The following is a 13,983-nucleotide window of genomic DNA, read 5'->3' on the forward strand; positions in this document are numbered from 1 at the left end:
ATTAGGGCGTTTGCTCTCTCAGGATCTCCAGTTCTTTTACAGCCCCAAGCAGTTCAGACATTTTGAATAAGCATCCAAAATTTAGGGTGTTTATTTGAATCTAACCTCCCAGTTCTTTGGGGGTTCCTCTATCTCTAGTGTAGATATATTCGGTCAAATTCTGCTCTCAATTACTCACATAAAACCCATAGGTCCTAATTCTTCTGTAAATCTGGAGTAACTCCATGGAAGTCAGTTGAGTTACACTGAGGTAAAACCAGCAGAAGTGAATGGAGATTGTGGCTCATTTGGGAAGTGTGAGTGTAAATGGCCCTGGATTGTTGTAGAACTATACCTTGTCTTCTCAAAAAGCTTATGGGCCACATTATGCTGTCAGTTACACACAAATGGGACAACCCATGGTGTTTGGAACCATATCTCCAAAGTGTCTCCAGTAGGGTGTGACAACAGAGTTGTACCAGTATAATGGTGATGAGATTACAAGTTTGGGTGATAAAGGTAATAGTGTTGATGTAATATACTTAGACTTCTGTAAAGTGTTTGCCTTGATACCACATGACATTTTTATTAAAAAATTAGAAACATATTAAATGAACATGGCACACATTGAATGGATTAAAAGCTGGCTAGCTGATAGTTCTAAAAATGTAATTGTGCACAGGGAATCATCAAATGGGTGTTTCCAGTGGGATCCTGAGGGATTGCTTCTTGGTGCTACACTATTTGACATATTTATTAACCCCGTGGAAGAAAATATAAACTCATCACTTATAAAGTTTGCAGATGACACAAAAATTGGGGGAGTGGTAAATAATGAAGAGGACAGGTCACTGAGACAGAGCGATCTGGATTGCTTGGTAAACTGGGCTCAAGCAAACAATATGTGTTTTAATATGGTTCAGTGTAAATATATTCATTTAGGAAAAAGAATGTAGGCCACACCTACAGGATGGGGGAGTCTATCCTGGGAAGTGGAGACTCTGAAGAGAATTTGGAGTTCATGGTGGAAAGTCAGCTGAACATGAGTTCCCAGTGCGGCACAGTGGCCAAAAGAGCTAATGTGATCCTTGGATGCAGAACCAGGAATCTCGAGTAGGAGTAGAGAGGTTATTTCACCTCTGTATTTGGCACCGGTGTAACTGCTGCTGAAATAGTTCCCGAAACAGTTCTGGTGCTCACAATTCAATAAGGATGTTGACAGATTGGAGAGGGTTCAGAAAAGAGCCACAAGAACGATTAAAGTATCGGAAACATGCCTGATAGCGATAGACTCCGGGAGTTCAGTCTGTTTAGCTTAACAAAGAGAAGGTTAAGGGGTGATTTGATTGTAGACTTTAAGTATCTACATGGGGACCAAATATTTAATAATGGGCCCATCAATCTGGCAGAGAAGGGAATAACACGATCCAATGGAGGGAAGCTGAAGCTAGACAAATTCAGACTGGTAATAGGGCATAATTTTTTAACAGTGAGGGTAATTAACCATTGGAACAATGCACCAAGGGTCGTGGTGGAATCGCCATCACTGACAATTTTAAAATCAAGATTGGATGTTTTTTCTAAAAGATCTGCTCTGGGTATCATTTTGGGGCAGTTCTATGGCCTGTGTTATACAGGAGGTCAGACTAGATGGTCACAATGGTCCCTTCTGGCCTTGGCATCTATGAATCTATGAAATGAGAGCAGAATTTGACCCTTCTGTCCACACTCAGAAGGGGGTGAATCCCACTGGTAGGTATCCGCTCCATGATTGCTTTTTCCATTCACACCAGCAATGTGAATAACCTGCCTGCATCCTAAGAGAAGGTGCTTTTCTTCTTTCCAGAGCCACCCTGAGGAAGCTGCGCCCAGAAGACATGTTTGAGACCTGGGTAAGCATGCAAGGGAGGGAAGCCTTTAGTCCCCTGAAATCTTTGAATGAGAAACAAATCTGCTCTGGCTCGTGAATTACTACAGAAAAGCTCCAAGCTGTGATGATTAGACAGCAGCATTATCCCCCAAAGCCTCTGCAGCTTTACGAGCACATTGGATGATTATGCAGCTTCATCCATAGCTTCCAGTGTGTACAGTTTAATCACATGCTTAAGTGCTTTGCTGTTTGGAGATAGACTGCTGAATCGGGGCCAGAATCAGGGACAATGGTGTTGAATGCACAGTGCTGAGGAAAATCAAAACATAATAACTATAACAATTCATCTCCTCGCGTAAACTGGTCAAATGGCACTCTGGGTCAAGATTTAAAGAAGCAATTTCCCAGCACCTTAAATAATTGCTTCTTGGAGCAGCTGGGTCTAGAGTACAGAAGAGGAGAAGATATTCTCACTTCAGTGTTAAGTAATCACTCTAGCTGGTTCAAGATGTAACTCTTATTGAGCCTATAATGGTGACTACAATATACTCATATTCAACATCCTTGGGTAAGGAATCCTCTATTCACCTGTAGTGTTCACAGGATTAATTAGATAGATCAGCCATGTAGTATTGTTTCTGGATGACTTATGGAACTTACACAGCATGAATTGTGAATGTTACAATAGATATCCAATTCAAAATTCAGGCTGGGATTGTTAGGTTAGTCACATGAGTTACAGAACAAATTGTACATTGATTGTAATAGCCACAGTTTGAATGAACTGCAGTTAAAAGAGTCTGAAGAAATTCACCAGCAATTTGAAATGTAAGAACATAGGCAAGAATTCCATGTTCTGTGAACAGGGGGAAAGTGGTGACATTCATAGAATGAGTTATTTGCTACAAATGACTCAGCTCTAATAGGCATGGGTGTAACATTAAAAGCCAGTCAGGAGCTCCAATTGTGTCCAGCATTCTGACAAATTCACTTAATATTATTCATTCATGGCGTTGCCACCCATGGTGCTTTACAGACATTGAAGAAGATACGATTATTTCTCCAAAGAGCTCAGGGCCAACATTTTCAACTGTGTCTGCTTGGCTGCCCAATTTGAGACACCTTGGGCCTGATTTTCAAAAGAACTGATTGCAGAATTAGTCCTTGAGACAATAAGGAAAGAAATGATGCAACGAAACCTTGACGATTGAGTCGTTCAGTCTTTATGTCTTCTTGGACCCAGGGTTTTCAGTTATTTTTTAAATATGGTTTTCATATATTGGGTTAAATCCTGGCTCCAGTGATGTTAATGGTCATTTTGTTTTATCATTGACTTCAATGGGACCAGGATTTCACCCATAGTGATTTTGATTTAATATTAAATATGTCATAATATAGTCTTGAAAAAAGCATGGATTGTCAGTGCTGGAAAGTTTGCTAATAACCACAGTGTTAAAATACAGGGTTTTCATCCATTAAGGTAAGGAGATTTTTATACACAAGAGATCAGGGGCTAGATTCTGATCTCAGTTACCGAGGTGTAAATTCAGAATAGTCACAGTGGCATCACTGGAATTACTCCAGGTTTACACAAGTGCAGCTGAGATCAGAATCTGGCTCCATTTGTCTAAGGAGAGAGAGATTTTTTTTTTAGTCTGTTGTGCAATGATCTTGCTGGCAAATGTAAAGGAAAAACAAAACTGCAGGCTACACAATCTGTTTGTGGTCTGATTTCTGTAGCAAATCTGCCCTAAGTATCCCTGTAAAAATGGGATTCCCCAAAGAAGCTAGGACAGGCCCGACACCGTCTCTTGTTTTTAAAGATAATGTTTTCCATTTAATCCTTTAGCTTGTTTTATTGTGTTGTTGTTGTTCTTTTTAGTTTTGGATAGTGTTTTTGTCACCTCTGGGCTCAAAGGGGAAAAGAAATTAGCATTTAGATGGGAATTTTTTCTTGCATTAAAATCAATTGAAATGAAAACTGGGATCGGCAGAGGATGAAGAAACTGAGGCTTTACCGTGGGATAATTCCGAGACGACTTTCGTAGCAGGTGCACAATAAACAGCCTGGCTGATACATTGGCTTTTGCCAATGTCATTAGCCAAGCCCTACTCGCACCCCCACAGCTTTCATGGAGCAAATCACCCAAGCCTCTCACATCAGCCTCATCTAAGTCTGTCAGATCTCACAAAGACACCCATCTGAGCCCCATCACCTCTCACTGACCCCGTCTGATCCCGTCACCTTTCACCCGCCCCGTCTGAGCCCCTTCCCCTCTAACCTGCCCCGTCTGAGCCACCTCCCCTCTCCCCCGCCCCGTCTGAGCCCCTTCCCCTCTCACCTGCCTCATCTGATCCCCTCACTTCTCACCCGCCCCTTCTGAGCCCCCTCCCCCTCCTCTCCCCCGCCCCGTCTGAGCCCCCTCCCCTCTCCCCCGCCCCGGCTGAGCCCCCTCACCTCTCAACGACCCAATCTGATCCCCCCACCACTCACCCGCCCCGCCTGAGCCCCCTCCTCTCTCATCCGCCCCGTCTGAGCCCTTTCACCTCTCACCAACCCTGTCTGATCCCCTCCCCTCTCACCCGCCTCATCTGATCCTCCCACCGCTCACCCGCCCCATCTGATCCTCCCACCGCTCACCCGCACTGTCTGAGCCCCCTCCCCTCTCCCCCGCCCCGTCTGATCCCCTCACCACTCACCCGCCCCATCTGATCCCCCCACCACTCACCCGCACTGTCTGAGCCCCCTCCCCTCTCACCCGCCCCATCTGATCCCCTGACCGCTCACCCGCCCCATGTGAGCTCCCTCCCCTCTCACCCGCCCTGTCTGAGCCCCCTCACCTCTCACCCGTCCCGTCTGATCCCCCTCCCCTCTCACCCGCCCTGTCTGATCCCCTGACCACTCACCCGCCCCGTCTGATCCCCTCACTGCTCACCCACCGCGTCTGAGCCCCCTCCCCTCTCACCTGCTCTGTCTGATCCTGTCACCTTTCACCCGCCCCGTCTGATCCCCTCACCTCTCACCTGCCCCGTCTGAGCCCCCGCACCTCTCACCTGCCCCGTCTGAGCCCCTCACCTCTCATCGACCCTGTCTGACCCCCTCACTGCTCACCCGCCCCATCTGAGCCCCCTCCCCTCTCACCCGCCTCGTCTAAGCCCCCTCCTCTCTCATCCGCCCCGTCTGATCCCCTCACCTCTCACCCACCGCGTCTGAGCCCCTCACCGCTCACCCACCGCGTCTGATCCCCTCACCTCTCACCTGCTCTGTCTGATCCTGTCACCTTTCACCCGCTCCGTCTGAGCCCCCGCACCTCTCACCCGCACAGTCTGATCCCCTCACTACTCACAGTGACCCCCCTCCAAAACCTCATGCTCTTCACCTCTTACAGAGACTCATTTGAGCCTCTTCATTGCTCCCATTATTGGAGGAGGAGGGACACCAGCTGATGCTATTGGCATCACTCACCAGCCCAGAAGGGGCATGTCTGTGGGGGGTGGGGCATGGCCATGGCCCTGCACACTGAGCACTGGCAGCAGGGAAGCATTTGGGAGAGTTCAGGCTCCAGCTAGTGTAGAAAGACCCTGTACTCAGCTGGCTCTCTACAGCACCCCATGGGGCACTAGGTCTTCTACAGGAACAATGCCTCTCCACCACTGCCAGGCCTGCAGGAGCATCCTTATCTCTCTTAGCAACTGCGTCCAAGCCTTACAAAGTGCTCTCTTCCTCCTTCTTCTCTCCCCGCTTCCAACCCTATCGCTTGGCGTGGTGGCCTCCTCCTCATCTTTCACAGCAGATCCCATCCAATGCTGTGCGTTACTCCACAGCAACCCCAGCCAAACTCTTCTTTGTGGTACCCATCACCTCCACATCTCTACCCCACCTAAGCCCCACCCTCTAATGTCACATCATGACTCAGTCTCAGACGCTCTTAACAGTGCCCCTCTCTTCCTCATCCAGATACTTCTCCTCATGGCACCCCGTTTTTCCTCATCTCCAACAGCAACCTGCGCTCGAGCTGCCCCTCCCCCTCTCAATGCTCTCTCCTCCTCTCTCCTGACCAGTCAGTAACAGCTTTCTTGTCCACAGGAGGATGACCTGGATGGAATTCACATTGTGGCCTTCGCCGAAGAAGACGACCCGGGTAGGAGGCCCTTCCCCACCTCCACATAACTCCTGTCTCTCCCCACACCTAGCTGGAAATCTATTGTACCTAGGATCAGCTTTGAATTATGGTTGCCTGGTATGAGCCTCACACATAGGCCCTCTTCTCAGCCCCAAGGTCTTACACCACCTCACCCCTTCTTGCTAGTTGCTTTTCCTGCAAGACTCCTGCCTCCCAGCCCCACAGTGTGTGTTACATCAGCTTACACTCTGTTAAACTGACTCCACATCTTGGAGCCACCTTCTCCTCCTCCCAATCCCTTCCCAATCCCAATCCCTGCACTGAGCATCCCAGGATCTGTGCTGATTCTAAAGGGAAGTCTCTCTCCCCTTCACAAGTGCAGCCACAAGGAAGCGTCGCCCAGAAGGAAGGTGTGTCTGCTGCTTTGCAGTTCAGTTACCATACCTTACCTGGCATGAGAAAGTTTCCAAAGCAAATGCAGTCTGGCAGTTGGCAAGCCTGTCAGACCAGTTCAGCAGGGCCTGCCTCCATCGAGCAGCGAGAACCCCATACACAAAGTGGGAAAAGGGAGAGAGGGATCTGGAGTCAGGATGCTTGTGTGAACTTTTAGCCAGTGAATAAGAATAGCCTCAGCAACTACACCAGTTAGGATTAAATTGCAAGGATTATCAATCCTCATGCTCCAAGCCTTAAATTGGTCACCAGCTCGGGTCAGGAAGAAATTTACCCCTCTCTCTGGTCAGTGTGGCACAGACAAGCGATTCGTGAGGGGCTTACATCTTCCTCAGAAGCTTTTGACTCTGGCAGCTGTTGGAGATAAAATAATATTCTGCATGAACTATTAGTTAGTTTCAGATGGCAGTTCCTAGAGTCCTACTGCACAAGCTGAGTGAGCAGAGAACAGGATTCAGGACCGTTAGTTTTTTTGTCCCAATTCTGCCAGTGACTAGTTGTGTGATCTTGGGTGAAGCACTTAGGATGAGATTTTCAAAAGTGCCTTAGTGATTCAGGAGCACAAGTCAATGGAATTTGTGGTCCTAAATCACTCAGGCATTAGTGAAAATCCCACCCTTCACTCGCTCTGTGCCTCAGTTTCCCCATCTGTAAAATGGGGATAATGCAAATGCCCCACTTCACAGAGGGATTACGAGGCTTAATTGATATTTCATTCATTTTGATATGCTCGGAGGAAGGCTGCTAGAGAAGTGCAAAGCATTGTCATGTAGCAGCCATCATCACAAGGAACAGAGGTTAGCTAGAAACTTTTTAAATAAAAAGGAGCCTTGTACGCCCTCTTTAGCCTGGACATTGCAACAAAACAAGGAGCGTGTATCGGGGTGCTTGTTTGAGAGACTAGGAGGTTCATATATATCATTTCAGATGGCTTTGAGTTCCTGGAGACTCTGAAGCAAGTCGCCAAGGAGAACACCAACAATCCTGACCTAAGCATTGTGTGGATCGATCCTGATGACTTTCCTCTGGTGAGTGGCAGAGGATCATTTCCCTCCTTGGCTGTTGGGGTGTGTGTGTGTGTGTGTGTGTATGTGTATGTGTGTGTGTGTGTGTGCACTCATCCTACCAGAGCACACAGAGAATGTATAGGAAGAGAAGAGAAAATGTGGGAGAAGTTGAGACATAACATGGCAAACTGGGAACTAACCAGCTAGGATATACCTCCCAGTCAAATCTGCATGACAGTGCTGGAGAAGAAACTGATCTGGTGTTGCCACCATTAGATGGATGCTTTTGGGACAGCCCACTGGTTAGCTCTTTACACTGCCACACAAGACAGCCCATCTCTGATTTCCAGGACCAGACTGATCACTGGATGGCTTGTTCTTCAATAGCCAGCTGGCTGTGTTAATATGAAGTGGTTGTTTAAATACCTTTGTCTTAGCTTCCTTTTTTCCCCCCCAATTGCTGCAGCTCATCACCTATTGGGAGAAGATCTTCAAGATTGACCTATTCAAGCCACAAATCGGGGTGGTAAATGTCACAGATGTGAGTATGACAAACACAGCAAATCCAGTAAGAATCTGAGATGCTAAGAAGGACAAGACTTAGGGCAAAATCCTGGCCCCGGTGAAGTCAATAGAAGTTTTGCTGTTGACGTCAGTGGGACCAGAATTTCACCCCGGTGAGCAGAGCAAATGTTAAGCCACAAAATTTACCTTTAGATCTGGATTTTCAACACTTCAAAGTGCAGGAATGTTCAGATCCAGTTTCAGTTTGGGCCCAGTTCTACTACTGAGTCACTTGTAGGCTACCTCTGGCCAATGCGCAATTGTTCCCTACAGACTGTTCCCCAGTGCTTTATCCAACTTAATTTTAAATGACTCGTACAAGCAGGGGACTGGACTCGATGACCTCTCGAGGTCCCTTCCAGTCCTATAATCTATGATTCTATGATTCTATGAGGTTTTCATCACTTCCCCTGGGGTCTTTCCTAGTCAGTCACTCACAGTAGGGTCTTATTTGCATAGAATTCTATAGGTCTCAGCAGAGAAACAGAGCAGCAAAAGATAGCTTAGGGACTGAAAGAAGGAAGAGGGTAGCTGCATGATAAAACCAGAAGGGCACAGTTTGACTGTGTGAGGAAAGACGGTCACTAACAGACAACAGTGAGCAGCTGCACAGATTAAAAAAACAGTAAGAAACCCGAAGGATACAATATAAATTGACAATGGTGGGAACTTCGTGGAAAGAATATTGAATATCAGGGCTTCCTCTAGGCTTCCAGCCCATTGTGAGACCATTGTGTTCAGTGGCACTACGGAGAATTTGATCACAGGCGTAGCATAGTGTCAGTGGATGTATCAGTCTTCACAACCGTGAAGCAGATGAGGGTGAACTCATGTACTTAGACCACAGCACTGGGTTTAATGTACAGGGAGCAGAACTGGTCCATAAGCAGGTGCTGTTCTTACATAGGCACCTGGCTGACAATAACCACACTAGCATATTCTCTCTGAGGTCTTTTAATGGAATTTAATTACGCCTCACTTTCCCCCAGGCCTTACGCAAACTGTGAGTGTAGCCGTTCCTTCCCAACTGCACACCCCCGTAGTCTAGAACCAAAGGCCCTTTTCTAGCCATGACACTGCTCGATCACAAAACCAGTGAGGGCTCCTGCACGGCTCGAGCTGCAATGGGGCAGAGGAGGAAGAAAGACTTAATTCTTCTCACTGCCTAGGGTAGGGGAAGCCCTTGTCATACCTGTTCAACAGGTATATCCAATACATTCCACCATGCAGCCATCCCAGCACAGAAGAGTCACAATCCTGGCTTCACTCTGCCCAGAAACACAGGCTGGGCCTCCAGTACTGCCGGCAGCACTGACCAGCCATCCCCGCTTCATGTTCCCTAGTGACGAGAGCCACAGTGAGCCTAGCCCTGGGGAGGGTGCACTAGACCAGAGGAGTGAGGGAGGTTCCCCGAGTCCCTCCCCACCCATGCACACAATCTGGGGAGTATAATTCAACTCTTACTCTATTTCACATGCATGCACAGTAAAACAAAAGCTAAGTAGCCCCGTCCTATTGCACTTCACAAACACATGGAATTTTCCTCCCAGGTTGGCAACTGTTTCTAAGTCATGCCATTGTGTTACCATGGAGAGTGCAAATCAACTCAAAACATACCCATGTAACCAGTGCAGTTGCTGAGAGGTGCTGAGTCCTAACTCGCATTGGAGTCCAGGGTGCTCAGCACATCCCAGGATCAGGCTCTGGGTGACTCAGACTTTGCCATTGTGCTACCTGCCTGGGTTTTATGAGCAGTAAATCTTGCCATTAAAAAGCTATTATTTCCACTGTGTTGTACCAGGCTTGTGTGGGACTAATGTCGGGTTGCAAACTCCCTATGTATGTACTGACAGTCAGGTGAGGGACCCAGTCCTGCTTCCAAGCAACAACTAACCATAAGGAACAGTCAGGAAAATAAAATGCACGTAACATGCCAAATGGCAAGACAATGGAGGAAAAAAAAAAAACATTTTCCTCATTCTGACAGAAACGTCGAGATTATCTGAGAACTTCTAAGACATACTCCAGATTTACAGGCTTCTTCTTTTCATGGCTGGATGCTGTGAAATGTAACCTTTTATAACCATAAAAAGGAGCTGTCTGGAAACGCAGCAGCTTGGGAATCAGAATTCCCTCAACTATGTAAATACTCATAACATGGAGTCTGGGTTTAACGACCCTTTTTGTGTTTGAAATTTTGTTAATAAAAAATCTGAATGTTAATTTGACCTCAGAGGAGAGTCAAGAGGGACTTCAATGGGCTATGACAATTTATGCCAGCTAAGGATCCAACCCTTGGGGTCTATTCCTGGCTCTGCCATCTACTTCCTCTGTGACCTTGAGCAAATCAGTTCACCCTTCAGTTTCCTCTTCTCTACAGCAGGGATAATGAAACCCATGTGTATCGGAGGGATACTACAAGATTTCATTTGCTCCTATTTGACAAGTGCTGTGAGATCTGTGGATGGATGGTGCTGTAGAAGGGCAAACCAGTAGTATTATTAAGTAACTCCAGGCCTGCTCCTGCTCCTACTGGAGTCAGTGGAAAAGTTGGAAATGTAGAAAAACAGCAAAGTTTGGGTCAGAAGTTATCAAGCAGCTACACAGATTACCAGATGTGGCTGATTTACTATTATGATTATTTATATTGTTACCCCTTCTGACCCAAGTGGCTAATCAAAGTTTGAGGCCCTGTGTGTGTTCCACATGGAAGTAGAAATTGGTGATGGGGGCTGATGTTTTCTTTGGTGCAGCCTTGTTTATTTACAAAGAATGGACAAAGTCCTGTTTCTCTGAACACAGTAGGAATCACATAGCAGTAGACGGTTTCTATGTTCACTGTTCCAAGCCTGCCTTTCCAGCCAGAACTCTGTGTCCAAAAAGCTTTTCTCTTAAATAAATAAATTAATGGAGATATCCCATCTCCTAGAACTGGAAGGGACCTTGAAAGGTCATCGAGTCCAGCCCCCTACCTTCACTAGCAGGACCAAGTACTGATTTTGCCCCAGATCCCCAAGTGGCTCCCTCAAGGATTGAACTCACAACCCTGGGTTTAGCAGGCCAATGCTCAAACCACTGAGCTATCCCTCCCCTTAGATTTGTTTCAGGGCCACATTACTGTGCTTTCAGGCAGTGTCTGCTTGACTTTCTCACTTTACTTCTGTCTTGCTTCTGTCTCTCTCTTCTGTTGTCTCTCGGCTTGTGTTCATTTTGTACCACCTACCCACCCACCCGCACAGAGGCCTGGCCTACACTAGGGATTTATATTGCTAAAATCCACATGCCTGAAAGACGCAGCTATACAGACCTAACCCCCAGTGTAGACAGTGCTAGGTCAACAGAATACATTTTCTGTCAGGGAGGTGGGTTACCCACGCTGACAGGAGAATCCCTCCTGTCAGCATAGGTTGTGTCTACACTGAAACACTGCAGCAGCTCTGCTGAAGCATTTTAAGTGTAGACTAGCTCACACACATGCACAAACAATCCCTAATGGAGCTCTCCACCCACAAAATCCAAATCATTGAGTGGGCTCACATACCCCTTTGTCTTAGATGGGGCTGTTTATCTGTCTCTGAGCAACCTTAAATGAGGGGTGGAGGTTACAACAGTTTAGATGAGGTTTAAGCCAAGCCATTTAACAATATTAAAGCAGTGGATAGAGGCCCTGATCAGAAACTGGGGCCATGTTTTGCTAGGCCCTGTATGTACACATATTAAGGGACGGACCCTGCCCTGAAGAGCTTACAGACTAAGGGCTTGTCTACTCTTAGAGCACCACAGTGGCTCAGCTGTGTCGCTGCAGCTTTGCCGCTGTAGCGCTTCAGCATAGACAAGCGTGGGTGGGTTTTTCACACCCCTGACTGATGTAGTTAAACCAACCTAATTTTCTACTGTGGACCAGGCCTAAATAAACAAGGCAGGGGAAGGAAGGAAACCAGAAGCATGGAGAGATGAAATGTCTTACATAAGATTGCCCACTAGGTCATGTAGGAATAGAACCCAATGCCCTGGATCCAGCGCCCTGGATACTAGTCCCAGATATGTCCTGTTAATGAATTTGCAGCAGTTGTTTGCCTTTTAAGTAATTTTAAAGTTATATTAAATAGACACCAATGGAAATTTATGGGAGTAGACCAGTTGGTAGCAAGAACATGACACGTAATGAGATATTGGCCATGAATGCCGGTTACCCATTGGAACATATTTACTATCCAGAGGTTATCTAGACATAGGCACTGAGTCCATGGGTGTTCTAGGGCTGGAGCACCCACGGGGAAAAATTAGTGGGTGCTCTGCACACACTGGCAGCCAAGCTCCCCTCACCCCCCGCCCCACCTCCTCCTCCCCTCCTGAGCGCGCCGTGTCCCAGCTCCTCTGCCTACCTCCCAGCGCTTCCTGCCCTGGGAAGGACAGTTGTTTGGTGGCATGCTGGGAGGGACGGGGGAGGAGCAGGAATGTGGCGCACTCAGGAGAAGAGGCGGGGCCGGGGCGGGGATTTGGGGAAGCGGTTGGAATAGGGGCAGGGAAGGGGCGGAGTTGGGGTGGGGATTTTGGGGAGGGGTTGGAATGGAGGCAGGGAACGGGTGGGAAGGGGCGGGGCCTCATGGAAGGGGTGGAGTGGGGGCAGGGGCGGAGGGGGTCGAGCACCCAGGGAAAAGCGTGGAAGTCGGTGCCTATGTATCTAGAGATCTTTCAGAAGAGGTGAATCCCATCATTTGACCACAGCTTTGCTATAGTTTTCTTTGTAAACAAGCTAGATTGTTGACCATAGGGGTTATAAGAGTTTTAGTTCATTCTCCTAAGTATGTTTTCCATTTATCTAGAAGGACGTTTTAAGGAAGGTGCATTTTGGTGCGGTATAAGAAAAGAAAAATGTTGGGCCTGATTCAGCACTGCAATGCTCCAGTTTGACAGTGATGTAAATCCATTGAGATGCACTGATATAAAACGGAGTAACACCATTTCCATTGACTTCAGAGGGAGTAGCCTCTCTGTTCCCATCACTTCTCTAGAAATCCGCCAATAAAAATACCATTCTGTTCCAGGTTCCCACTGCCTATTCTCACTGTGGCGGTGTATCAGTCCTGCCACTGTGCATTGCAATATACTGCAGCTATATTTGCCACACAAGCAATGAGTCTGATTCAGCTGTCTTTACTCACAGGAGTAGCCCTCATTCACCCAAACAGTGCCATTGAATTCAATGGGACTACTCGCAGGGCATCAGGATCAAGCTCTGTATCTCTTTTGATAGTTTCCTGTTTGATAAAGGAAATACTTGGGGATCTAATCCCTCCCTAGAGGCGGAAATGTGACCAGACATTTTATCAAAACATACATCAGGACCCCAAGCAAATTAGGTCCCTCAGGCAAGGAAAGACTTTGCTTTGGGGATTTCATTGCTCCAGTGCCTTTCAAAGCATGAACGAATAGTGTCATTATCTCCGCTTTACAGCTAGGGAAACTCCATAGTCATGCAAGGAATCTGTGGCTAAACAGGGAATAGATCCCAGGTCACCTGAGTCCCCTTCCACTAGACTATGCCTCCTCTCACTACTCCACAACTTTATTTTGTACAGTGTCTTTCATACCGACAGAAATCCACAGTGGTTTGCAGCTTTAAATGATATGAGCAGAGAGAAGAGTTTAACACATACAGACCAGGGGGATGGGCAGTATTTTCTGCAGATTTGGAATGAACTGTGGAGTCAGTGAGGCAAAGAGGTGTTATGGGAAAAGGCTCTTCCAGATGGCAGGAGCTGCTGTAACCCCAAGAGTGTCCCTCCAGACTGTGTGATAGGCCGGAGAGAGTGCTGGCAGGAGAAGAGTGGAAGGCTCAGGGAGATGAGTAGACATGATGAGGTCTGGAAAATCCAGTGGAACAAATCCATGGAGATAGTTGGAGACAAGGAGAGGAATATGAAACTAATTTGTGAAATGGGCTAAAACCAGAGGAGCTACTTCCCTATGGACTATTGGTTAA

The 13,983-nt window shown here is 47.2% G+C and overlaps 1 protein-coding gene across 1 annotated transcript in view; it reads left to right on the forward strand.

The window, feature by feature from the left end:
- Positions 1-13,983, forward strand: part of CASQ2 (calsequestrin 2) — a 57,587-nt gene that overhangs the window by 39,395 nt on the left and 4,209 nt on the right. Inside the window, exons 7-10 of the mRNA XM_005292674.5 lie at positions 1,826-1,871; positions 5,937-5,991; positions 7,354-7,454; positions 7,900-7,974. Of these exons, the coding sequence (XP_005292731.1) occupies positions 1,826-1,871; positions 5,937-5,991; positions 7,354-7,454; positions 7,900-7,974 (277 nt within the window). The remainder of the gene's footprint in view (positions 1-1,825; positions 1,872-5,936; positions 5,992-7,353; positions 7,455-7,899; positions 7,975-13,983) is intronic.

Source organism: Chrysemys picta, chromosome 1 (assembly GCF_011386835.1).
Source record: "Chrysemys picta bellii isolate R12L10 chromosome 1, ASM1138683v2, whole genome shotgun sequence".
Taxonomy (NCBI): domain Eukaryota; kingdom Metazoa; phylum Chordata; order Testudines; family Emydidae; genus Chrysemys; species Chrysemys picta.